Genomic DNA, 27,473 nt, shown 5'->3' with positions numbered 1-27,473 from the left:
TTTGTCGAAGTCTTCCTCAATTTTGTCCTTTAACCCCATTGTCAGTGCTTCTCCCCTCTCTTTGCTGTTCCTTTAGTTCTGTTGTGTCCTGATCCATTCAGTGTTCTCGTTACTTCCACGAGCCTCAACTCTCTATTCAAAAAACATGAGTCATCACATCACACTTATGCGAACATGCACGATGAAATAACTATTCTAATATATTCCCTTTCACCCCTTCGACCAGATCCGTAACAATATTTACACAGTCCTGTATGTTGAGACTATGAGAGTTGTTTACGCACCGTTTCGGTGGATGGAGTTTGTGAATCATTCACTGAATATATTATACTGTGTGAAAGGAATGGTTATCGGTTACTGCATAGATATAATCAACATTGATCTGTACAGCACAATGGCCGAAGGTAATGATGTCACCTTCGTCATTGCTACTTTTGTTCGTGTCTGCAGCGATACAGGTGGAGGTGTCTGCGGAGACTATTTACAGCGAGGGGACTCGTTACGAAGTTTTGCTGCTGGACGTGTTCAAGAGTGTTGGGGCATTGTTCCAACGTGGCAAGGACGGCTATATTTTTTTGCGCACCTGGCAAATTACTTGTTCATGTCCCCCCCATTTGAGTCCTGGAATGAAGTACTTAATCATGGGAAACTTGGTCCGCTCGCCCTGTCACACACAACAACTCGAGTATACAGTGGACCTTCACACGGTCATTCTGCCTTGGCAGGAAACTTGGCGGAATCACCTGGAAGGTTTCGCACGAGATGAAGAAAGGTTCCGACGTGGAATCGCCTGATAACGCGATTAGACAAGCCGCGAATAGTTTGTACTCGTGGAGTTTGTGTGCATTAGTTGTTCTCGAAACAAATAGTTTGGAGTTGGTATCAAAGCAAACAATAAGTTGGGGTTGGGGTTCGTAGTCGTGCTTTGTACTGGTATTTGTGAAGGAAATATTTTCGTGTTTCAAATGAAGATTGTGTGAAGCAAATGAAGCAAAATTCATAAAGTTTCAAGTGTTTGTGTTTGTTTGTTATTCTTTCACGGCCGAACCGTTGCTCGAGGCCCCAAATTTTGAGTGTTAGAACTTCAGAATTAGGACATGGTTTCAAGCTTAACCTCCCACAAAATCTCTACACCCACACCCCCCAAAAGGAAATTATCTCCATGTTTGTGTTGGTCTGAAAATCATGGAACCCCGGGGGAAAAGGGGGGTTGGAACCCGGGGGAAAAGGGGGGTTGCAACCTGGGACCCCCGGGGGAATTGGATTATTATTTTTTGATCTATGCAAAAAAAATTGTATTTTTTTGGATGTGATTACCCCCCTGTGACTTTTCCTGTTTCTTTGCATCACAAACCAACAATGGACCATTACAACCGAGCTGCCTGACCAAGTTGAAAGATCCCAGTCCTTGGTGATTCGATCCACTTCGACTCAGAGTGAACTCATGCTCTCCAGAGATATCAGGCTCAGCAGTTCAGGCTGCCGTGGTGCTGGTGCTCGAGAAGGTGATGCAGAAGCGACGCTGGAAAGCAAGCCGGGTCTCTGATAAATAGGGAGTCGATGAACACACGCGTTTGAAGCACGGAGATGTGAGGGCGAGACCGCGGGAGCTTCATGAAGCGAAGCCACACGAGGAAGAATCAATGCTTTTGATATCTGTGCCATACGATGACTCTGGATCTTGGTTTGTTGGCATTTGTGGGCCAAAGATATTTTTCTGCACAAAATACACAACATATTCAAAAACTCACAAGCAGCATGACCTTCGGTACATGCAAATTCAGTGCAATATTACATACTCAGTATTTTTAGACCAATGTGTCGTTGGACTGATAAAACATCCTCGAGGCATCCCAACCTCACCTCGGAGCTGTTGAGTCTGGGTTTGAATCCTGACCAACCTATAAATGTAATCCTGGTGTTTCACATGCAGGGTGAGGCATAAATGTGTCCGCTGCCTTTTTGATGGGATGGTTAAGCCGGATGTACCGTCTGCTAGCATTAGCGCATCAGCTGGTGGACGTTGAAGATCCCATTGTGTCCAGTCCAAACAACGGGCGAGTTATTGCCGGCATCGTGATGAGGAATTGTATGTAATATATAAATGACGCCTGACGTGTGAATTCCACGAACGTTCGCCGAGCAAACTCAAGGAATTATCATTAAAATGTAGAAAGATGTCGTTGACGATTTTTAACGTTGAACAACAAAAGAAAATTCCACATCTTGATACAAGCAGAAAAATAATATTATTATTGATGACGTAGTGAAGTGATTAATGTGATGAAACAGACATCTTGGTGTTGTTTGTGAATCCGAGGAGAGGCCTTCCTTCCGTGCCTCGACGTTTCAACCAATCACAACGCGTCGTCTTTCCTCGTCATCATACGTCAGAGGTTATCGCCACGCCTCCACTATCTCGACCAATCACAGCTCGTTTCGATCTTCAGCTTGCCGGAGTAACTCCGCCCACACGACACACGCTACGTCCCTTGACCAATCAGGAGCAGCGGGCGATACCAAAGCGTCCCGGGACGAGGAGAGTCACAGTTTCATCTTCCACCACGACCTGGTGTTGTCCGCTCGTGTTGTTTGTGGATTTGTTTTCCTTCTTGTTGTTGTGTTGGGTTTGGGAATTTTTTAATGGTTTCTTCACCGGTTCTCTGCTCCCGTCGTTCTCTCCTTCCGGAACAAGGACGTGTTGCCAAACAATGGGGCTCGGATTTTTACCCTCATCGAAGGAGAGGGTATTGTTTTCCCTCACACTCCACCTGATGCTGCTGTTCGTGTGTGCTCGTGGTGAGTTCCTTCATTTCCCCGAGGGGAACAGGGACACGTGTCCTGGGGCCTCCACCCCCCAATGTCTTCCATTTCAGTTTTCCCTTCAGTGTAAAACAAGGATTATTAAATATATATATATATATATATATATATATATATATATATATATATAAATATATATATATATATGATCGCGGTCACGGGCCTTGAGAAGGCCGCAGTATGTTAGAGGCCTCAGGCCGAGAAAAGCTTTCCCTGAAGCGGTGGTTGTTGTGGCTATAGTATTGTTATTGTTATTGTTGTTGTTGTTGTTGTTGTTGTTAAGGTCATGTTGAGGTGATATTCCGTTTTCCGGAGCGAAATGATTCGATTTTGGTGAAGATTTCACGAGTCTAGGTGGAAGTAGTTTCGCTAACCTAGTCAGTTGTTCACCTGTTCGAGGGATCCTTACTTTCTGTCCGATTCCAGGAACATATCGATCGTCGCTTCACGTCTCCTTCCTGACTGTTCCACGACTCGAATTCCATGAAATGTACCTTGGTGGTGGTTACAGTGTTACACAATCCTTGTGACGGGTTAATTACACACTTTGCCAATCTTCATTCGGGTGGAATCCGTTGGTGGTAATAAAAGCCTGAATTGATGTATTTTATCCGATGGTTTGACTCGTGGAGGCTGCGATGCTCTTCAGGCGATGATACAAGTGGGGAATTGAACACACCGAGTGCCACGAGTGAGATACAAGAGCTGGGAGTTTGTGTCGGTGTAAAAAAGGTTGAAAACCACTGATTTAATTTATCATTGGGAGAAGAAAGGGCCTCCACCACCCGTGTGTGTCCCCCGGGACCTCCACCACCACAAATCCGGAACTGCGTGTGGTGCTGCACGGGTGTGCGCTGGATTCTTCCTAAAAACCTACGTGGGATGAGAGTTATTCTGGTTGGGCGAGTTCGGATTCTTGTTGCTCATGACCTCGTGTGTGTGCGCATGCACACACACACACACACACACACACACACACACACACACACGGAGGAAGAGAGGATGGAGGGGAGGATAGAAGAGGGAATGAGAGAGGGGTGTGGGGAGCGAAAGAGGAGAGGAAGTAGGGAGGGGAGAGGAAGTAGGGAGGGGAGAGCAAGGAGTGAGGATGGGTGGCGGAGCAAGGAGGGATGAGGCATCGGGCAGTTCGCATGGGTGAGCCAGGGGGGAGCTAGGAATGGGGAAAGAGTTAGGAAGGGGTTTGGGTGGGGCTCCATCATCAAACGACGCCTCACCAAACACAGCTATGCACTCAAGGAGAGGAAGGCGGAGTGAGGAGGATTGTGGAGAGAGCACGGGGACTGAAGAGGCGCCGGGAGTTTGGGAAGAGGTCAGCATGGCTGGGGGGGGTTCTCAACTTGCGTTTGGTCGTGGGAGTTTTGGAGATGGGGGCAGAGAGGTGGTACAGGATTGCACAAAATGGGGTATGTTAAACAGTTCGTGGAAACTGCTGGGAGATGTCCATGGGGTGTTGAGTGGAGGGGGTGAGCATGAGGGGAGGTGGAGGGAAGGCAGCGTGATGCGAAGGGAAAGCAGCGTGAGGGGAAGAGAATGTCGTGTGAGGGGAAGGAAAGGGAAGGCAGCATAAGGGGAAAGGGAAGGGCGATAAAACATGCCCAAACAGCAACATTTTCTTTTAAACCACCAAGTTATGTATAAAACCGGGGTGGGAGGGGGAAGCATTTAAAACCCACGTTATCTACCTGGTAAAGGCCTACCTGTATGCATTCATGCTCGCACATGCAGCTACCTTTGCATGCCTCCGGTCGGCTCATTTCGAATCTGATTCATACATGCTGCAGTCCCCTCAACAGAGGAGGAGGGGGAGTGGTGGGTGAGATAATGAGGGGAGAGGAAAGGAGAGAGCGAGAGAGAAGGGTCGGAGACAGGAAGAGATGTGAGAGAGAATGATAGGGATGGGAGGGAGAGAGGGGGTGAGATTGGGGTCAGAGAGGCAGAGTCACCACCATTAGAGCATGTAAGTTACATCAGATGTGGCAATAAATGTGGTGCTGCTCCCAGCTTGCCGGCTCGATGACAGGACGACGTTTTCATTTTTGCCCCACCATCCGGACCCCATTTAAAATCCCATGTGGGCACCGGGAACCGGCCAGTGATGTGCAACTGTGAATCGTGTAAAGTGTCTTTGAATGGCTGATGTGGCAGATATATTTGTGCTTCGAAATTCTGTGGAATAAGTATCACGTTGATTTGGAAAAGCAGATGCTTTGGAAACATCTCATTCCATGCTGATCATGATGAGTTGTACAAAAGATAATTTCTGTGCTAATTATAACGTGCTGCCTCTCTCTCAACCGCCATCCTCCCCGTCACCACCACCTTTCAGATGATGATTTATTGATAGTGAAAGGTGGTTCTGCGATCCTTGGAGGAACGATTCAACTCGATTGTTGGAGACCAGCACCACAGGATACAAAGAGTATCCTGAAGTGGGAGAGGCAACCACATGAAGTTCTCTTTTACGAAAAAACGAAGCGTGAGTGAGTGGAAGGAATTTGCGAAATGAATGTGTTCGACACAGCAGGAATGGTCGGGAAGTATTACAAACCTTTTATGAACAATTGGATATCTACCGGGCAGTGTTTTTTTACGAATTTTTTTTACACACAGTCACAGCTCGTGAACAGCTGGAACACAGAACAGATCAGGACACAATATAACAAAAGAAACAGCAGGACAAAGGGGAAACGCCATCATAAGGGTGGAGGGAGAACATCGAGAGAGACGGACAAACAAGCGATGCAGGTAACGATGAGGTCAAGGGGGAGAATGCAAGGTGTGGACAATATGGATGCACAAGCAAAATTTTTCAGAGGGGTCGGGAGTGTTTTAACGGATGAAGAAAAGATCATGGGATTGCATGGGGGATGACCTGAGATGGTGGCAAACAGCTGTCTTGAAGACCTGGAGGGAAGAATGAGATCGAAGAGAGTGTAGAAGGTGCTTCCACAGATGAGAGAAAAAGAAAGAATAAATGAGTAGAGGTGAGCATGTTGGAGCGTTTGAGCCCTGCAGATACCTGGAGGTTGGGTGGTGTGGGTGGGGGGGGTGTCGATGCACAGAGAGAGAGAGAGAGAGGGCAGAGGGTGCAAGACCAGAAAGGAGGCGGTTGAAGACATATGCTTCAATATAGACCACCGACCTATCTGTGATGTCAACTTGATCGGCCCATTGACTCGGCTTCGTCGCGAGAGATTGCGATGATATTGAAGGCCTTGGTTTCGATGGCGTCGAGCTGAGCAAGGTCTGATGCAGGGGGGCTGAGAGTGAGACCCAAGACTTTGAGTGACTGAACCTCTTTGAGAGGATTGTTGAGAAAGTAGATTTGTGGAACTGTTATGTGGAAGAGAGAGAGAGAGCGTGAATGTGTGGGATTTCTCAGGGTGATAAAGACATATTCCAAGATTGTGATTTTTTTCAAGATCTGAAAAGAGGGAAGAGGCTGCTGTCTGTTTGGCTGAAGGATGAGGGATGTCACGGCTGAGGCTGATGTCACGGCTTTATCATCATTAAAATGATAAAGAGGATTTTCCAGATTCAGAGATCATTGATGAAGATTAGGAATAGGATTGGACCAAGAACACTGCCTTGGGGCACTCCATCCTTGACAGGAAGAGGAGAATATAGAGTTCCATTGAGGGCTACACATTGGCTATGAAAGTAGAGCAAGTCAGAAATCCAACAGTGGAGTTGTCCTTGGATTCCAGAGGTAGAGAGTTTGGAGAGCAAGGCATGATGCCAGATTGTATCAAAAGCTCGAGATCTGTCCAGAGATACAGTGCTGATCTCATGTCTGACATTGAGACCCCCCATCCATTGTTGGGTGAGCACGTCCAAGGTGGAGTAACCTGGTCTGAATCCGAATTGATGATCTGAGATGAGGTTGTTGGAGAAAAGGAATGATTTCATATCGACTGCGATGATGGATTCCATGACCTTGCTGATGATTCGAAGTAAGATAATTGGTCTGTAGTTGAGGGCATCCATTTTTGCACCTTTTTATGTCGTGCAGTGATGTTGGCTGATTTCCTAGGAGATGGAAGGATGACCTATGGTAAATGATAGGGTGAAAAGGGCAGAGAGAAGGCAGTTCAAGAACAGCAGAGCAGGTTTTTAGGGCACATGAGCTGATGCTTGTCAAAAAGTCCAGTTGCAGATCAGAGTTCAGGTTTGGCAGAAACTTTTTCCTCTTCTCAGATGCAAAAGATGCAGAGTGCAGGAACAGTTGGGAACGACTGGGAAGGGTGGGTACAGAGAGAGAGAGAGAGAGAGAGAGAGAGAGAGAGAGAGAGAGAGAGAGAGAGAGAGAGAGAGAGAGAGAGAGAGAGAGAGAGAGAGAGAGAGACAGACAGACAGACAGACAGACAGAGGAGAGTTAGGGACACAACATTTTGAAGCAAACACAGAATTGAGGCATTCGACTTTCTCACGAGTAGAATCGATGATGGTGCCATTTGAAATGAGTGAAGGATGGAAGGGGAGTCTACACGAGAGACAGACTTGACAAGGTGCTTCCAAGTTTTAGAGGATAGAGACAAGTTTGAAAGCTCATTGTTGAGATTTGACACATGTTATTTACTGGCTCTCCTGAGAGTAGATTCACTCTTGTTGCGGACTTTGTGAAATGATCTTCGGTTGCATTTGCCTTCCAGGTGGAGAATTCAAATGTTTGAAGGCAACTGCTTCATCACAGGATTTAGAGTACCAAGAGAGGGAGCATGGGTAAGATAATTGAAGACAAGGTGGGATGAATCTGTGCCAAAGAAAGAGCAGGTATCTGTGGAAGAATTCCTCAGTTGAATTCATACTCACGGCGGTGGATATAGGAGATCATTCCTGAAAAGAGATGGCTGCTTGCAGTCCCTGCCAGTTTGCCTGATTGAACTGCCAGACTCACTGGTGAAGATGCTGTTATCTAAGAATGGCCAGAAAGATGATGACCTTCTCAAGCACATGATCGTATGAACTAAAGATTTGCCATGGGGAGAAATCCAGATGGGAAAGTTCCCAGATTGATTCAGCTCATGGAGTCACAGAAGTCCTTTGCAGAAAGCCATGGCTGGTGAGAGAAGTATTAGCACCCAGCCAATTAGCAAGGTGATCATTGAAATCATTACATATGAGGAAGAGAAAGTTGGGATGAGTGGTTAAAAGTTGGTCCATGTCGTCTGAAAGAGAGAGAGAGATGTAGATGGAGTCATCACTTTTTGGTGGATGGTACAACACAGAGATGAACACGAGGTGGGAGCGGAGGGAAAGTCGGAGCCCGAAGTACTCCTGTGGTTTGCGAGGTGTAAGAGCAGCACATGGAGAATGAGAAATGGAGTTTGTGACGCATCATGCAAATCCGCTGCCAGGACAGGATTCTGGTCGATCACACCAGAGTATACGATAGACAGGGAGAGACACAAAGGAGTCAGAGACGTCTTGTGGGAAGAAGATGTCCGCTTAAAGAGATGATGTCCAGTTTATCGGCAGCGGCCTGGATTGAGCAATCTTCCAGGTTGGAGCAGAGACCCCGGATGTTTGAGGTCCACGCAGTTAGCGATAGGGGGGTTGTGTTCACACAGCCTCTGCAAAATTGACGCCTCAAGATTCCCAGACTGGATAACCTGCGACAGACTTCCCGGGTGGGGTTGTGGTGAGAATGTTTTTGGGTCAAGGTATGGAGGAAAATTAACTTCGGCTGAAAGTGAAAGAGGAGGCTGGATGAACTCAGTGTTGAGAAATGAGGTTTTTGTAAAATCAGAGAAAAGGAAGAGATTTTGATGGTGGCCACAGCGACCGAGTGTATTATGAGGGGGTTACTCCCCATTCCTCCTCGGAAGAGCCGGAGCTGGGGCCACCGCTCACAATTAACTTTGTGGTACGGTGGGTTGCTTTAGAACCACGAACGCCAATCAGTTTACCACGAGTTCCAGTGTCCACCGTCTAATTTTGCCGTTTAACTGGAGGTCACCTGGCTTCCTGAATGGGGAGCATGCCCTCGGCGATGCACCAATCTTGTCTTGATTAGATCTTAAGTCGGGTGGCCGAGCATTTGAAGCTGATGCACACCGACTATGACAGGTAAATTAGTTTGGGAACGACCTTGCAGTCTATCTCGGTTCGGACAATGCCGGATCAATGGAAGGACAGGACAAGCACGGACAGGTTGAAATGTCAACGAATTTATTAAAAAGAAAATAAATAAACAGAATAACTTTTTCTTTCCTTTTGGCGAAAATTGCTGAATTCAAATCAATCAAAATAATTTCAGACAATTAAAGAATTAAACAGACATTGATAGAAAATTAGACAAAGAGCAGATGCTTATCACTATGCCTGGAAAACGGTCAGGAAAACGGTCCTCCCATCCTTTTTGTAGGCGACAATTGTAGGCCTCAAGCAGACTTCAGCCAAATCCACCTAGCCTATTGGCGCATCGTTGCACGTGACCAACCGTCATCCTCACGATCATTCCCTCCTCGTTCAGCTTGACAGGAACAAGAGCCAGCCAGCATCCACAGAGCTGCCAAATTGGGTGTCAAACGTCGATCAAAAAAGGTGGGAGAAATCCAGATGGGAAAGTTCCAATCTGAACAGCCCGCGGTGTGCTCAAACAAATGTCCTGCAAGTCCAAAGTGTAAATAAATCGTCCACCTCCAAGTCATTGTGACCCCATGGAAAGGGGTAGAACGAGCCTCCGTTGGGCTTACGGCTATCTCTCGCGTGCACGTGTCGTAAAGAGGAAAAGTCCATCCCACAAGAAAGGAAATCTGTTCTCTACCCTTCTCCAACGCATAAAAGTTAGAATCCCACCAGACATGGGGATGGGTCTATCCTGGACATGCATTTAGGGAAATAACTGTCTGATGACCAAATTGTTTGCAAGCATACGTCGGATCCGATTCTGAAATCCGAAACACTTTGCTTTAGAACTGTGTTCTGCTCGCACCTCGTGAAATAAAAAAATCGTCGCGAAAACCCTGAATACGTCCATCACGAGTTTGGTACACGACGGGTGATGAAGTTTGTGGTCAAGTTTCATTGGAATTGTTTGTGTAGTTTTTGAGAAGAAAGCGAATACATATTTTGGGGATCCCGGGTGATGAAGGTTGTGGTCAAGTTTCATCGAAATTGTTTGTGTAGTTTCTGAGAAGTTGCAAGTGTTTATAGATGGACGGACGGACGGACTGAATGCCTGATGGGCGGACGACACACCATCCCACAAGCACTGCAGGACGATGTTCCAGGTGAGCTAAAAATATAACAGTAAACTTCGCTTAGATGGTCCGGGGAACTGAGCTTCGATGAACTTTTATTTATTTATTTTAAATGTTTTTCTTGTCTTCCTTGTCGAGGCTCGTATGAGAGCTAACAACGCACAGCAAGGGGGGACATGAGACAAGAGCAACGGGAGAGGGAAGGACAAAACAGTGGGGAACAGAGACATGAGGAGATCTGTGGAAGGGAGAGGGGTGGGGTTGGGAACATGGGGAATACAAGATGGACATTACAGGGACTTTCAGGAAGAAAAGCAGGGAATTTGAAGGAAGTCAGTTTGGGTTGGATAAACGGGGAAAGAAAAGATCGAGGATTTGGATGGGGGACGATAAGAGGTGGTGGTGAACAACTGTTTTGAAGACCTGGAGGGAAGAATGGGATTGAACGGGGAAAAAGGCGATTTGTTAGGTGGGGAAAAAGAGGAATGAAAGAGTGAAGATGAGCAGTGATTCGTGATTTGGGTAGTTTTACCAGAAGGGGGTTGTTGGCGGACCTTGAGCGCCCCGCGGAAATATGGCGGGGACAAATCGCAGTCAGAGCAGGTGGGGGCGATACCGGAGAGGAGACGGCAGAAGACAGGAAGACCACTGACCTGCCTGCGGTGAGAGAGTGAGAGGCCCAAAGACTCAGCGTCATCGCGGGAGATGCCAATGGAGCGAGGGCCGATCTGTCGTCCACGTGTGCCGGAGCCCGTTTTTTGATTGCATCATTTCGTGTGTCCTCCTTTGGAGAGCTGTCCAATCCAGCCAGCATCGGCGTGTTCACATTAAATATGTCAAAGCACTTTGCAAAACGAGTCGGCCAAATCAGCCCAATCTGAGCAGTAGGAATTTAGAATTTTGTCAGGGTACCAGCACGCAGGGTCTCATCTTTGTGAAAGGTATTCTGGTATCTTTGGAGCCTTTTCCACTATAATGGGAAGACGAAGCCCTGTGTCGGTTTGACAAGTGTGTGTTACACGCCTGAAAGTCACCATCTATCTTCTGACTCAATGGGTCAGTGGAATACATGATACCAGACCCTACTGTACCTGCAGAACATCAGGATGATATTTTACTCTCAAATCATATTCTGTTTGATATTCAAAGTAGACTAGACAACTTAAATACAAGTATGCTACCTCTGATTTATTGTGTTAAGCTGGAGGGCTAAAATAGGGAAAGGTGACTCGATGAAAGAGACTCCAGGAGAGAATAAAATGAGGGAGTTCAGGATCAGCCAAACTAAACAAGATGATGATTTTTTATGCCGTTAACCTCACCTCTTTAATCCCCCAGTGACAAGCGATCCACGAATCCAGTTGGTGTCATGGCAGCCACATCGATCCATCATTTCAATCCAGAGCCTAAAAGAGGAGGATGATGGGATTTACACCTGCACAGATTACAGTGGTGTAATTACTCTCACCCTCACCGGTTCTACACGTGTCAATGTTTGGGGTATGAATGCCTTCCATAACACACACACACACACACACACACACACACACACACACACACACACACACACACACACACACACACACACACACACACACACACACACACACACACACACACACACACACACACACACACACACACACTCTCAATTGTGCAGTATCGGCTATTCCTGAAATATAATATAATTTATGGGATTGCTGTGAATGATGGTAACCTCAAAACACGGTTCCCTTACCTAAAGTAACAACCTTAGCCTGAAAGCAAATGAATGGTGTTTCCGACCGCACGGATCATCAGCTGGGGACCGTTCTTCCTCGACGTTTCGATCCTTGTCCTCCAGCACCTCTCCAAACGGCGGATCCACATCCTCAGTCACGGATCCACATCACTGGATTACCCACATGAGTAGATCCACAACGTCCAGGCAGTCAGTCAACTCATCAATGTAACATCACGAATCAAACTTTACTCACTCAAGGATTTAATATATCATCACATCTTCACAACTCCCATCACACATTCTATAATACTAGTACGTGCCCGTACGTGCGTGGCCGTATGTGCAAAAAAAAAATATATATGTGAAAAAACTTTCAAACTGCGTGCCAGAAACAACCACACAGGCCGTTCCTTCGCTCTCGCGTGCTCGTACATGCGTGGCTGTACGTGCAAACCAAAAAAAAACATTCAAACAACCACACAGGCCGTTCCTTCGCTCTCGTAATAGATAATAATACATTAAATCATGCACATCTTACCTTAAATACAACATCTCCACCAACAAGCACGACCACACCACTCACCTCGGGATGAAACTGTTGTTCAAATATTCAAACGGAAATTTACAAAGGGTTTTTTTACCGGCTTTCTTGTCTCCGAGCAACCATTGAATCCGAGCAACCACTGAAATGGGTTTAAATTGTTTCCATATGAACTTTTCTCGGGTATTACTTGGTTCCTCATCAGAACACAAGGGAAGTACAGCACGCACACGAGATTGTTTGAATGTCCCTTCTTTTCTATCGTCTGACATTTTCCACAAGCCATGTGACGTCCCTTCTTATCGAAAGTTTTCCACATGAGTCATTCCATCTGAAATCACCAAATTTAAGAAAATGTTCCCAGTTGACTCCCTCAGATTTACTTTAAACTTTCATAAAATAGTTCCCAGGTATCAAAATGAAGCTGCGTAAAATTTTAGGTCCATTTGATATTTGACACTTTTGTAAACTTGAATATGCTCTTTCCAATGGTGAACAATTTGAAGTGGTATACCTTGTCATATATTTGCAATCCTCACCTGAATTTCGGGGAAAAATGAAAATTTTCAATTTTTGAGGGATCATGACTGTATTATATATGACTCATTAAGAAAAGTAAACATGTACTTGAATACTCCGACCATCCAGTTATTACCTGAAAAAATTTCAAGCTTCTGGGATTGGTCAATAAAAATATATGGGGTCTCAAAGTTGGGTCTTCATACAAAACCAACATTTTTTTTCTGGATTTCAAAATATTCAGATCATAAAAATTGAGAGAGGTATACTCCGTTTTATGTTTGTTTCTTACAGAGCAGTGAGAGAAGAATAATCTCTGAAAATTTCAAGGCTCGAGCATTAATATTTTAAAAGTTGTGGGAGTTTATAAGTCGCCGTTGATTTTGTAATGCTCGCAACGACCATAAAAATAGGCCCACAACCACATTTTCAACCCTCATTATCTCGGAGTTGACCGAATCTATGGACCTAAAATTCTACGCAGCTTCATTTTGATACCTGGGAACTATTTTATGAACGTTTAAAGTAAATCTGAGGGGGGTCAACTGGGAGGTCTCCGGTGATATGAGGTGGAATGACTCACATGACACATCCCATGCTCCTGGACCTTTCCGATGCCCCTGGCATTTTTCTCAAGCCATGTGACTTCCCTTCTTCTCGAAAGTTTGCCACATGACACATACCGTGCTCCTGGACCTTTCCGATGCCCCTGGCATTTTTCTCAAGCCGTGTGACTTCCCTTCTTCTCTAAAGTTTGCCACATGGCACATCCCGTGCTCCTGGACCTTTCCTCTGCCCCTGGCATTTTTCTCAAGAATAACAATTACGCTCCGAATTCTGTTTGAATTATAATCCGACACATTCTGTTTCTTCTAAAAAAAATGTAAAAATTTTTTTGATCTGGGTGCTTTTTGATTTTTTTTCTTTTTGAATGAAGTTCAGTTGGCTGCACCTGGATTGGTTTGAAGGTGGAGAAGTATCAGCAGAATCCCGAATCCTATCCACGTTCCTCCTGATGACTTCATCTTTGCTTTTTTCTTGTTCACCGTTCCTTCTGATTACTCAGGGTCGTCTGATCAAAGCGGGGTTGCATCGAAACGGGATGTCTTGGTAACCGATCATCACTGCCAGCAGTTATAAAGTTGCAATTCCAGTGATGTCTCTTATTTATGACGTAACACACCAGCACACAAACACCATACAACATACACAAGCACCACACCAAACAAGATCTTGGAAAGGGTCTGCTATCTCTGATTGCTCTTTTTGTTGTTTTATTGGTGACTGAGTCCTGTACTGTATGTTTCTGATACAGGAGGCCTCGAGTGTTGACGTGCAGGTCCTTGAGGGATGACAATCAGCACGTCGTTTCCTCGTTTACAAATGCACTTAAATGCTTGCTATTGTTGTGATGCTATTCCAAAATGGCAAGCTCTGTTGCTCCATCATTGCATCAAAATGTTTTTGTGTTTGTATCGCTGAACACTTGGTTACCGGTTGGAAAACTCTTTCCTTGTTATTTGCCTTGCCCTTTTTTCCCCACCAACCTTTCCGATGTTCAACATCTGCTCCAAACTCTTTCATCCTCGAACACTTGCATAGTCCCTCCAAGTCAGCCAGTCGTGAGTGGCCCTGAGAAGCCAATCGGGGAAAACGAATCGATCGAATTTTTGTGCACGAGCAATCTAGGCCATCCACCTGCAACGATCCATTGGCTAAAAGACGGGCAGCTTCTTTGTAAGCTATTCATTTCCCTGTTGGTTGATCTTGGATGTCGTTAGTTTCTGATGGTTGTCATAATGTCTCATTTCCTTATTTTGGTTTCCACTTACTTGCTGTATCTCCAGATGGGACGACCCATCTCCTCGATATGAAGGGCAATGTCAGAAACACTGTCAGAATCCTGGTTAATCGTCGGGATGATGGACGTCACGTGTCGTGTGTTGTGAGTCACCTGACCGGCACGCTGCAGACAAACTTTGCTTTGCAAGTTGAGTGTAAGTGTGATGTGTGACACCATGACTCATTCTATTCAATACAGCTTGAACTGTTCAGTGTTATGAATGCAGAACCCTTCTTCTTCTTCTTCTTCTTCTTCTTCTTCTTCTTCTTTTGTTCCAATCTCTAGACCCTCCAGAGCTGGAGATCTCGAAGACATCCGGGAGGTCGTCTGTGGGAGAGGAGCTGACGTATGAATGCAGAACAAAGGGAAGGCCAAGGTTGGAGGGGAATTGATGATCACAGTCACAGTGTTTGTGTGGGTGGGTTTAGGAGGGAAGGACAAAGCAATGAAGGAGTTATGAGCCGGACAAGAGGCATTCTGGGAAGATTCAGCCAATGATTGTGTTGTTTATACAAGGATGAGTCAGACTCGGATTGGTAAGTCATACTCGTCATGAAGATAAGTGGAACGAGGGACAGAGATAAATTTGCCAAGTTGCTGTGGGAGGAAGTCTTGTGTCGTGTTTTGAGTGTGGGAGAAAATCGAAATATAACGAATATATGTATATACCAGCGGGGTGTGCTCACAAATGGTGGAAACAAACGAACTTGGAAACAAACTTCCACATTGTCTTGGGTCGCTCACTTGCATTTGATTTTTCATTTATTTATTTTCATTTATTTATATTTTCATTTACAGATGCTTTCCGAAGATTCTGTGATTTTTTTCCAGTGTACCGGCTTCGATGTCCGTCGGCACAAAAAATTACCGTTCTTCTCCATTGTTTTGGGTTGCTCACCTGCATTTATTAATTTACTTATTTTCATTTTTTCCCCCACATTTATTTATATTTTCATATATTGTGTACCGGCTTCGATGTCCATCAGCACGCAAAATTTCAGCTTTCTGTCTCACCCGGATGATACTGATCTTTAATATCACTCAGTTAGTGAGTGAGTCAGTGGTTAGAAAGAGTTTTATATGATATATATTGTTGCGAATTCGCGCCCGCCGGCATGCGATCGGCCGCTGGACTCGAATGGCGGCCGCCTCGCCCACCGGAACGGACAATTCTGTCGTGACCCTCTGGGAACTATCGCCCGGAGCCAGTAACGGGTGGGCCTTTCGATCTCACCACGATCGTGCCAATCGGCCACCCGCGTAGGATAGGGTTGTTCACCAAACTCGACCTACCTAAGTACCCACGCGGATGGTAAACCGGGAGATCGTACCTCGCCGCAGGTCGACTGCGGACACGAACCGCTTAAGCGGTCCGTTCCGTGCTATCGGGATAACCGAGCGGTGTTATCGTCAGCCTCGACAGTTCCGATTAATTATCGAGCGTATTAAGCCCACTACAAACCCTTTACGTGAAGCAAGATGGAGATTCAAACGAAGGAAACGACGCAGCGAAACGGGGAACAATTCAACATAATACACATTTATTACCCAGCCCACGAAAAACACACATATACAGTCAAACAGTCAGAATGCACATATATCGATTTAAAACAAAAACAACAATGCAGAGCTACGACCAAATACGCGAACACACGGCAACACTTATACAGTTTTACTTCACACGGCGCCGACACACATTTACTCAAAAACAAAGGAAAGAAGCCACCCTCATAGGCAAGGGAGCAGACGGGCCCGTCGGCCAATGTGTGCGCGGGACCTGAAGGAGCGGTCAGGTCCACGAGACCGGGTGGGACCTACCCGCGTCCTCGTGACGAGCCGCAAATGTGGCTGCCCGGCGGTGCCCCGACTTCGTGCTCCTTCGCGGGTTTCGTTGGCACCGCTTGGAGTGGGGTGGGAACGGGGCCCCCTTTTTGCACTATCTCAGCGCGGGGGAAAGGGGGAAATTGTTGATGCTCTGGGGGAGGAGAATGGCTGGCTGGCTTGGGTCCCGCGACGAGCGATCCCACCGCGACCTCGTCGCCGACCGCCGTCTTCCCTGCCTTGGACCCGAGCTCCTTGGCCTCCTCCCACAATTCTCCTCAGCCAACTGCAGAAACCACCTTGACGCCTTCGCCTCCCGACTCCACTCCGCTCTCCAACCCGACTTGACTGCCAAAACTCTGCCACACTCCGCCACTCTTCCAAACTGACTCTGCCCCAAAACTCTCTGCCTTTGGCGCTTTATAGGCCGGCAGGGGAACCCATATGCAAATTTCTGGATCAGGATGAGCTCGGGGGCGGAGCCACGCTCGCCCATTGGACGGAGGAAAAGGGGCGTGAACCTCCCCTGATCCTAGAATTTGCATATTTCGATTTCACACGGTCGTGCCTGGAGGCGGGGCCAAGCCGCTCCGTGCTTGCTGATTGGACAGATCAGAAGTGGGCGTGTGGAATTCTTGATCCGAATTTTCCCTCGGAAAGGCCGCGATTTGCACTCGCGACTCGGTGCGTATCGCTTGAACGAGCCCAAGACAGCCCGACGCTCAGGGTTCACAGGTGATGCGGGAATGGCCGTAGAAGGAGAGAGGTGAGGGTGGTGGAGGGTTTTTGGTGGTGGTTTGATGGTTATGGCGGTTGATTCAAAATAAAGATAGAACAGAAAAATGCCAAACTCAAAGCGTCGCAGCCCAAATGAATCACATAAATTCCCTCTAAACAACGGGTTTGGGGCTAACTACACATGTACTTAGAGTTATCTCACCTACGGGAACTGAATGGTGGTTTGCGAATTTCCACAGCCATAACAATATTGTTGTGGGCCAGGGGTCAGTGGCAAAAACGACCGTGAGGTTGGGGAGGTTTCGCCGTTTCCCACCCGACTCCCCGGAATTGTTGGCCGTCGCTCCGGATAATTCCGTGAGCCACGGGTCGCAGAACCGACCGTGGTCGCCAATATCTCGATCACGTGGCATAGGGTTATTTGTCCAGAGCCAAAGTACCGAAGTATCCACGCCCTCGGAACGCCTGGTCGAACCGGATTTACCCTACCTGCAGAGGTAAATTCACACAACGGACTACCGCTTTGCCACCGACCTTTCCGGTTCGTTGCAGTCGAGCGGGGCCTGACCAGGATGTCCCGGCTATAATAGACCGATTACTGGGGATGAAACCCCGCTAATACTCAGACCCGGACCATGCTGGACCAATGTAAGAAGGGACAGAAACGGACTGGGAACATTTCTAATAAAGGTTTATTAACAGTAAAAAAAAAAAAACACAGGCAAGACTTAACACGAATATGCAAGGAATATTTACAAGGATTCAAGCACTTACACAGTTCCACTTCAAGACGGGCCCACGTGCAGACACACACACAAAAAGAAAAGAATCCCCAGAGTCTTTATTTGACCCTCGCAGCCGTGAAGAGAGACAAGCTGGGGGTCAGAGTTTGTGGGTACCTGGTCGTCGAAGGAAGGGAGTCTCTGTAATGTGGCACCTGCTAAAGGTCGTCGGCCTGGTCCCAGTCGCACGTGGGGGAGTCGTGGTTCGTGGCGGAGCTCGGGTGGTGAATAGTTGGGGTCCATGGAGGGAGGTCGGGATCACTCTGCCCTTCCTTGTGGAGGCTCAGCAGAGACGCGTTCGCCGCCTCGATGACCCTCTGCTCAACCCTCGTGACAGCAAAAACCAACTAAGAACTCGTAACAGCCCCTCCTAACCACTGCTCGTAACCACTCAAGAACTCCAGCGCAACCCAATAAAACACGACCGAACCCCCTCAGAACTCTCGACACTCCTCTCTCCAGAACTCTCCGCTGAGGATGGCTTCGTAACTTTTATGGACCTCCCTCAGTGGGGAGGGGCCTTGGTGAAATTGACGTCACTGTTCGCCCAGATTGGACGGGGCTTCCATGGGTCCGCCCTTTCTGGGCTGAGGTTTCGGCTATACCGGGAAGCCCGCCCACCCCACACGTGTTCGTGAAAGGTGGTGGTGATGAAACTGCCTCGAACATCCTCGAGATTCCACCTCAGAGGGATGTACCTCAATAGGCTTTCGGGTTGGGCGAGCGAAGCGCTCGTTTAGGAGCAGGTTGATGGTGGTTCGTGAAGGAGAATGGAATGGTTGTTGGTTGTTCGTTGGATGTAAAGATTTAATAACTGAACTAAAAAGAAGTCACAACGCACGTTTTTGATTGTCCCATTAGACAAAAGGAAGGGATCTGTCTCACATGTACTTCATGGGAGAACTGACTTTTGGGACCTGGATGTTGAATGCAAATGGTTTCCAGATCCGTAACAATATACATATATATTTTTTTAATATATTATATATATATATATATATATATATATATATATATATATATATATATATATATATATATGTATATATGTGTAATATAAATAAATATGTTCATAATTTTGTTTGACATGTATTCCACCCTTCAACCTCACCCCAGGCCATCTTCCCCACAGTGGTTTCATGATGAAAAATCTCTTTCCACTCGCCGTTCTTCAGGATTGTCCAACTTCCTGATCTTGTCAAATCTCTCGTTGTCTGACACTGGGGTTTATGTCTGCATCTCTCGGAATCGACAGGGAGAAACCAAAGCCACTCTGAACATCTTTGTTTCCGGTAAGTTAGACGAGTGTTCGCCCATCAGCTGGCTCTCGCAGACTGGAGATAATCCTGCCCTGCCTCGAACCTTTATTTCACTTCCCAAGTCTTCGAATGTGGTTGAAACAGCTCTAGCTTGTCAGCTTATCGAGGAGGGAAACGAAATACCAATGTAAAATAGATTTGAGTTTTAAAATTATGTATTTTCCATTTCTGATTGATGAGGTTTTCAAGACGGTAGGTTCGATTATACACATTTCATCGGTCAATTTCTGTGTCCACGTCGGAACGTGAATGTCGGTGTGCTCGAACACTGATTTAGCACCCTGTTGATCGTTCGTTGTATTCCATGATGAGGAGTGCACACAAGGGAGAGACTGTTTGATGGGGGAATCTCATTCAATGGGGGAATCTCTGTGATTGTCGTTTCGTTTCCCTTTGTTTCCCCACTCGTGTACCTGCAGAATGCAGCTGCAACGATCACTCAAACACCTGCGAAATCGAGCAAGGATGGCACGGAATCACTGGCAATCTTAGTCGGTGCATCGGTTGCCGACACAATACGACCGGACGACACTGCCAGGTCTGTTCCCTGTTATTCTGCCGAGATTTCAACTACGTGATGAGTCATCACAACGCCTGCAAGCGTGAGTACTTGAGTGATGGGGGATCTGCACGGTAACTGGGGGTGTGTAGGATTGGGTAGGAAGTAGGGATCGATATGAGGTCCAAGTTCGGACATGTTGCTTCCATTAAATATTTTTATAGACTGCGTGTGAGGGAGGGAGTGGAGGAGGGAGTTCATCAGTCCGTTCAGGACATCAAGCTGGGTGTCCTTTCAGATAGCATTCACTGGCAGGTGTTAAATATCCCACTGTGCCCTTTCAAAAAGAGTAGGCCAGTGTGTGCAGACATCTTTGCCAAATTTCAAATTATTGCCTCATTGGCAGAGCCACAGCTCCCAGGAGTGACACAACCAACAGGGTGACCTCGTGGAATGAATTCCGGTCGATTGTGCATTTGTTTAAATACCTAAGAGGTTGTTGCCTCCGTGTGCCTTGGTAGCTTGTGACTGCAGTGTGATCGGATCGAGATCCGATATGTGCAACCTACATACCGGGCAATGCTTTTGTAAAGAAGGAGTTGAGGGTCTCAAGTGCAGCCGTTGTGCGGAGGGTTATCAGCTACTCGATTCAATCACTACTCCCTGCACCCGTACGTACTCCACCATTTTACTCTACATCACAGGTATGCCTTCAGTTTTCGCTGAAAGCTTTGTAATAAAACCTTTCACTTGTTTAATGTTTCTCAATCTGCATTAAACAATATTGTAATGAATCAGCTTGAACAATATGGATCCTTAATTGAATTGTTCCACCTGACTCTACCCCTCAGGTGTGCCTGATGGTTCTGTGGGACACCTGGTCAAGAGGCACAACACCCGCAGTGGGTTCTTCACTTCACTATTAAAAATCATCATTATCATCATCACCAATCACCATGATGATGATGATCATCATCATCATCTCCACAATCATAATTTTTACTTCTTAACTTCTTTTCAAGTGATGCAAAACAAACACAAACATTTTAATGATTCTGCTTGAACAATAACTTTAATCGAATTGTTCTACCTGACTACCCATCAGGTGTGCTTGCTGATTCTATGGGACAAGGGTCGACGAGGACCAGCACTGGTGGTGGGTTCTTCACTTCACTATTAAAGTCATCATCATCACCGTCATCATCATCATCATCATCATCACCATTATTGTTGTTGTCGTGTCCACGCCAATTAAGACCGACGCTGGACGGATGGACCAAAACTGGCTTTCTCTCCCCTGGACTGCGCTCGAACAATGGTGGCTTTGTGCGCACGGGAACCGCAAGAAGCAGACGAGGATATTAATTATTTTACAACCAGGGGATGGTGATCGCGACGGTGGAGACGACGGCGGGTTGAGGTGGGAAAGGAAGGTGGGGACAGAGAATCCATCCACACTAATTAATGTCAGTGTGTGTGTGTATGTGCGTCTCTGCATATCTCCAAAACTATGAAACCTCGCAGTCTGAAACTTTGCATGCATACCGAGGGATCTGCAAAGGAGTGCAGGAGTGAAAATTGGGTGTTTGGGTTCATTAAAATACTCCTTTTGAAGATAATTAACAACCTTATTTCATTATATCCTTCATCAGGCAATCATTGGCCGCCTCGCTCTCTGGGGTCTTTTTTACATTTTATTTTCATTTTTGTGTACACTGTCAAGTCTCATATGAGAGCTACCACACGGAACGTGCAATAAGGGGAACAGGGAAGATAAGAGGGGCAGGAGGAGGGAAGAACAAAACAGTGGGGAAAAGAGACATGAGATCTGTGGAAGGGAGAGGGGTGGGGTGGGGTACACAGGGGAAACAAGATGGACACTACAGGGACTTTCAGGAAGGAAAGCAAGGAATATGAAGGAGGTTGGTTTGGGGTGGATTAACGGGGGTAGAAAAGATCGAGGTTTTGGATGGGGGAGAGATGGTGGTGAACATCTGTCTTGAAGACCTGGAGAGAAGAATGGGATTGAAGAGAGTGTGAGAGTTTGTTCGAAAGGTGGGAAAAAAGAGGAATAAAAGAGTGAAGGTGAGCAGTGATTCTTCATTTTGGTCGTTTTACGAGAAGGGGGTTGCTGGTGGACCTTGAGCGCCTTGCGGAAATATGAGGAGGGACATATCTCAGACGGAGCAGGGGGGGCCAGGCCGGAGAGGAGACGGTAGAAGGCAGACAGAATACCGACCTGCCTGCGGTGTGAGAGTGATTGACCCAAAGACTCAGCCTCACCGTGGGAGATACCAATGATCCTAAATGTCTTGGTTTCCACAGCATGAAGCTGAGACAGGTGTGAGGCACGAGCACCACCCAAAGGGGGGAGCAGTACTCCAGACTGTGGACGAAACCTTTGTATGTTTTTGGAAGTTTCGGTGTGCTGAGGAAGTACTTTGTGTGATAGATGCCTAGTCGGCGACTGGCTTTGGAGGCCAGCTTGGAAACGTGGCTTTCCCAGGAAAGTTCATGGCAGATCGTGAGACCCAGAAGCTTGAAAGGACTTCTTCCAGAGGATTGTTGAGAAAGAACATGGGGGGATGGGGAGGGACTTTCCAGACGGTCCTTTCAGAGAGACATAGTGATAGTGTGAGATTTGTCAGGATTGAAAGACATGTTCCACGTGTTGGACCAGCTTGTGATTTTATCTAGATCTGCAGAGAGTGAAGAAGCTGCTGCTTGCCGATCTTTGGGATGACTGATGGTACGGCAGAGGGTGGAGTCATCAGCAAAGAGATAAAGAGGATTTTCCAGAGAGTCGGAGAGATTATTGATGAAAAACAGAAAAAGAACAGGGCCCAGGATGCTGCCTTGAGGAACTCCAGCCTGGACTGGAAGAGGGGATGAGAGAACTCCATTTTAGGCCACATGTTGACTGCAACACCTGAGGAAGTCTGCAAGCCATGAGTGGAGATGTCCTTGGATATCTGAGGAAGAAAGTTTGATGAGCAGGGCAGGGTGCCAGACCGTGTCAAAAGCACGCGATATGTCTTGGGATATTGCTCTGATTTCCTGTCTGGCATTGAGGACCTCCATCCATTGTTGGGAGAGCAGAAGCAGCATATCCAGGGTTGAGTGACCTGGTCTCAAACCAAATTGATGATCGGAAATCAAGCCATTGGAGAAGAGGAAGGATTTAATGTCTGAAGCGATGATGGATTCCATAACCTTGCTGATGATTGATAGAAGGCTGATTGATCTGTAATTGCAGGGATCAGTTTTTGCACCGTTTTTAATAAGAGCAGTAATGTTTGCTGATTTCCAAGCAGATGGCAGATGACCTTGAGCAAATGAGAGGGTGAATAGAACAGAGAGAGGGTGAGCAAAAGCAGAGGAACACGTTTTTAGGAAACGTGCGCTGATGCCACCTGGACCGGTTGCAGAAACTGAGTCAAGGTTTGACAGCAAACTCTCCACCTTCTCAGGATAAATGGACACAAAGTCTATTGACAGCTGGGTGCGACTGTGGAGAGGCGAGAGTAGCGAGCCGATCCACGACATTGAGAAATAAATTCTAAGGCGTCACACACCGGATTCAAGCACAGACAGGGTTTGGGTGCAAGAAAACCCGGAGGAGGCCTTAGCTCTGCTGGGAGATGAGGTGATGATGAGGCAAAGAAACACACAGGTAAGACCCAGGGATGATAAATAGGTGGCAGGCACGACAAAATGGGGAGTAGCCGATGGAGTAGGGCAAAGGTATGAACACGAGAAGGCAGGAAGGCACCACAGACAGGCAACCGTTTCCTCTGCCACACAATCTCCTTCTCTCGCTGAGATGATTCCTACTCTCCTCTGTCAGTGCCCAATCCGCTATCCTCAGCGGCACTCCAAAAACACCTCTCCCGCTCTCGTGAGAGGTGTCAAAAACTGCGCCCTCCCAGGGCAACAAAAACTCCAGCCTTCTGGATGCGCTCATAACTCTGCCCGTCTGTCGGCGACGAAAAGCTCCACTCCTATCAGGAGGTGATCCAAGCTCTTTCCTTCTCTGTCTTCACTTCGGCTTCAATTCAGGAACCTCATCCAGTGGGGCATACAAGAGGTTTTATCTTCAATTTTCTTAACCTTCATCCCGAACGAATTATTGCAACGCACCATCCCCCATATTGTGCACATTCAAACAAGACAATGCTTAAGCTAACGTTCCCCCACTTCATCACATCCTGATGGGCTTACGACTCGTACACAGATCATACTACTACATCTTCTCCTGCTTCAAGGTATATTCCACCCCTCCCCCACCTCGACAAATGTAACATGATCATCCTCATCACCATCATTGCCACCATCCTCATCATCTCCATCACCCTCATCTTCATCATCTCCATCACCATCACAATATCTGGATTATTATATGTGAATATTGTAACAGCCATAATTCCGATGGACCTTCCCTCCTCTATTCCATACGTGGGTCCCAATTGGACCTCAGCTCCACTAATACATGTGTGTTTGCCTTCGTGTAGCATTCTGTAGGGATTACTGCAAGCCACAGGTTTCCCTGAGGAGGTGGAACTTCGCAAAGCTGCTGCACAAGAGAGAATTCGGTAAGTTTCGGGTCGTTTTACCATAAGTTGAAATGGACGATGTGTTCTTCTCACCCAATATTCAGTCTGTCCTCCTTTAGCCTCCTCTCCTCTGCCTGCAAGTCAGAAAACATCCCTCCCATCCACAAGAAGGGTGCAAAAACAGACCCTACCAACCATAGACCAATGAGCTTACCTCCAACAACAAAGTCATGAAATCCATCATTGCCTCTGATGTCAAGTATTTCCTGTTTTCAAACAACCTGTCCTCTGATCCCATTAGTTTTGATTCCATTCTGGTTGCTCAACTTTCGACATGCTTCTGCTCCTCTCGTGATGGTTGGAGAATGGAGGCCCTCAATCTTTCAGAAGATTATCAGGCCTTTCTTCCTGCCTGTGGAACCAACTTCCACATTCTCTTCAATCCCATTCTTCCCTCCATGTCTTCAAGACAGCTGTTCACAACCATCTCAGATCACCCCCCCATCCAAAACCATGATCTTTTCTACCCTCGTTAAGTCAACCCCCAAACCCCCCTCCCTCCAATTTTCCAGTTTCTCCTTCCTGAAAGTTTGCTCTGTGTCCATCTTGCCCACCCCGTGCATCTTCCCCTGCCCCTCATTCCTCCCCACAGCTATGATTTGTCCAAGTCTCCCTCAATTTTGTCCTTCAACCCTATTGTTGGTGTTTCTCCCCTCTCTCTACTGTTCCTTTCGTTCTGTTGTGTCCTGATCCGTTCAGTGTTCTCATTACTTCCATGAGCCTTAACTCTTTATTCAAAAATAATTATTAGTCATCACATCACACTTATGCGAACATGCACGATGAAATAACTATTCTAATAGGTTCCCATTTACCCCTTCGACCAGATCCGGAACAATATTTACACAGTCCTGTCTATTGAGACTATGAGAGTTGTTTACGCACCGTTTCGGTGGATGGAGTTTGTGAATCATTCACTGAATATGTTATACTGTGTGAAAGGAATGGTTATCGGTTACTGCATAGATATAATCAGCATTGATCTGTGCAGCACAAGGGCCGAAGGTAATGATGTCACCTTCGTCATTGCTACTTTTGTTCGTGTCTGCAGCGATACAGGTGGAGGTGTCTGCTGAGAATATTTACAGCGAGGGGACTCGTTACGAAGTTTTGCTGCTGGACGTGTTCAAGAGTGTTGGGGAATTGTTCCAACGTGGCAAGGACGGCTATATTTTTTTGCGCGCCTGGCAAATTATTTGTTCATGTCCCCCCCATTTAAATCCTGGAATGAAGTACTTAATCATGGGAAACTTGGTCCGCTCGCCCTGTCGCACACGACAACTCGAGAATACAGTGGACCTTCACACGATCATTTTGCCTTGGCAGGAGACTTGGCGGAATCACCTGGAAGGTTTCGCACGAGATGAAAGGTTCCGACGTGGCATCGCCTGATAACGCGATTAGACAAGCCGCGAATAGTTTGTACTCGTGGAGTTTGTGTGCGTTAGTTGTTCTCGAAACAAATAGTTTGGAGTTGATATCAAAGCAAACATTAAGTTTTTTGTACCGGAAGTTGTGAAGCAAATATGTATAAAGTTTCAAGTGTTTGGGTTTGTTCGTTTGTTATTCTTTCACGGCCAAACCGTCGCATCTGGAGGCCCCAAATTTTGAGTGTTAGAACGTCAGAATCAGGGTAAGGTTTCAAGCTGTTCCTCCCATAAAATCTCCACACCCACACCCCACAAAAGGAAATTATCTCTTTGTTTGTGTTGGTCTGAAAATCATGGAAACAAAATGGCTGGGTCAATATCCACCAGATTTCTCAAACGTGCTGGGGGTACCCAGGGTCAAGTCATGGGCAACACTCTCCCTCTGCTCCACAAGGTAATTCTCTCAATGTACGTGTGTCTGTACATCTGAAAATCAAGAAACTGACCTCAAACAAGGAAACGGGGCCATTTGGCCCTTCGTTGCCATGGTGCACTCTCAGGTTAAGTTTTGCTACCGCTTTCAACATCAATCTTCCTGATGGTTTACTGGTCTAAATAACCCGATATTGAGCAGGTGACCCAGCTTGGGTGGGGTACCCAGGGCTGCTTAGGAAAAACAAAACTATGTCTTGTGTTCCAGCTCCTGTTGTGCATCGAAAACGTTGAGATCTTGTAAATATTTCCTGTGTTTGTGCGTTTGTACATTCAACTTTCACAGCCGAACTGCAGCACCTCGAGGGCCCAAATATTGAGTGTGGGCACCTTCAAATCTGGACAAGGTTTTAAGCTGCGACATTTTGGCCTTGAGAGTCCGTTTTGGAGTCACCAAAGGCAAGTAACGTGGAAATTCGGATGTGGTGGGTCAGGCAGTGCTGCTGCCGGCCCCCAGGCAAAAGGTAACCACCATGAGACTAATAACTCCATGGCTTTTCAATGTCCAACACGTCCTGAAATCACTACCGGGAAAAGCTCACCTGGCTGGGCAGTGCTGGGCTTCCCCCGCCCCCAGGCAGTGCCAGGTATCCCCTATAGTCTACACTAATGAATGTCAGTGTGTGTGTGTGTGTGTGTGTGTGTGTGTGTGTGTGTGTGTGTGTGTCCTCCATAACTCCAAAACTATGAAACCTTGCAGCCTGAAAGTTTGCATGAATATGAAGAAAACTCCAAGGTAGTGTATGAACGAAAATTGGATGTTTCGGTTCATTAAAACATCACTTTTGAAGATAATTAATGACCTTATTTAATTATATCCTTTATCAGGCGCATCCTCGGACCCTCTCTCTCTCTCGATGAGGTCTGAAGGTGACCTCGCTGGGAAGTTTTATTGTCAAGATTTGTCAACATCATCATATGGCATTCATCACCATTTATCATCACTCGGTCTTTTTATAAACCAGGTTAGGCCTTAGTTATTTTATAACTTGGTTTACGCAGTTCTTCAGCTAAAATGTAGGGTCGGTAGGTCGAAATATAAATATAATTTCAATTTTTAGAAATTATATATTTTTATTATTTTTTTCGGATGTTCCATGGAAAAGACAAGGGTAGGTGGGGGGCGGGGGGGTCCGTTGGGCCGTTTCTGGTCCATTGAACGGA

The 27,473-nt window shown here is 46.5% G+C and overlaps 2 protein-coding genes across 12 annotated transcripts in view; both read left to right on the top strand.

Moving 5' to 3' along the window:
- Nucleotides 1-1,016, top strand: part of LOC147006416 (netrin-3-like) — a 33,199-nt gene extending 32,183 nt beyond the window's left edge. For all 9 annotated transcript variants that reach the window (XM_085868836.1, XM_085868838.1, XM_085868839.1 and 6 more), the window contains one exon: nt 451-1,016. In XM_085868836.1, the coding sequence (XP_085724962.1) occupies nt 451-794 (344 nt within the window). In that variant the 3' untranslated portion in view covers nt 795-1,016. The remainder of the gene's footprint in view (nt 1-450) is intronic.
- A 1,509-nt stretch (nt 1,017-2,525) lies between these two features.
- Nucleotides 2,526-25,994, top strand: LOC147006415 (cell adhesion molecule 3-like). Of its 3 annotated transcripts, none has more exons than XM_085868846.1 (13): nt 2,526-2,799; nt 5,171-5,320; nt 11,388-11,549; nt 14,435-14,569; nt 14,680-14,829; nt 14,961-15,051; nt 19,133-19,308; nt 19,755-19,937; nt 20,356-20,505; nt 20,686-20,736; nt 20,940-20,990; nt 24,346-24,426; nt 25,499-25,994. In XM_085868846.1, the coding sequence occupies exons 1-13, from the start codon at nt 2,712-2,714 to the stop codon at nt 25,837-25,839; spliced, it is 1,809 nt and encodes a 602-aa protein (XP_085724972.1). In that variant the 5' UTR covers nt 2,526-2,711; the 3' UTR covers nt 25,840-25,994. The 3 variants fall into 3 exon arrangements, with proteins under 3 accessions (XP_085724972.1, XP_085724975.1, XP_085724973.1); XM_085868849.1 differs by having other exon boundaries at nt 2,644-2,799; nt 5,171-5,324; XM_085868847.1 differs by lacking the exons at nt 2,526-2,799; nt 5,171-5,320 and adding an exon at nt 7,154-10,079.
- The last annotated feature ends 1,479 nt before the right edge of the window (nt 25,995-27,473 follow it).

Source organism: Eptatretus burgeri, unplaced genomic scaffold (assembly GCF_056783735.1).
Source record: "Eptatretus burgeri isolate ZD-2024b unplaced genomic scaffold, Ebu_testis_v1 Ebu_testis_scaffold_3178, whole genome shotgun sequence".
Classification (NCBI taxonomy): Eukaryota; Metazoa; Chordata; class Myxini; order Myxiniformes; family Myxinidae; genus Eptatretus; species Eptatretus burgeri.
Note: the sequence above shows the minus strand (reverse complement) of the source record. Positions and strands in the feature narration are given on the sequence as shown.

Excerpts from the sequence above, each read along its gene's own strand:
- LOC147006415 (XM_085868846.1), top strand. The coding sequence starts at position 2,712 with ATGGGGCTCGGATTTTTACCCTCATCGAAGGAGAGGGTATTGTTTTCC. Across the intron at positions 19,309-19,754 it reads TCTGAACATCTTTGTTTCCG|AATGCAGCTGCAACGATCAC; the intron begins GTAAGTTAGACG and ends GTGTACCTGCAG. Across the intron at positions 20,737-20,939 it reads CAAGAGGCACAACACCCGCA|GTGTGCTTGCTGATTCTATG; the intron begins GTGGGTTCTTCA and ends ACTACCCATCAG.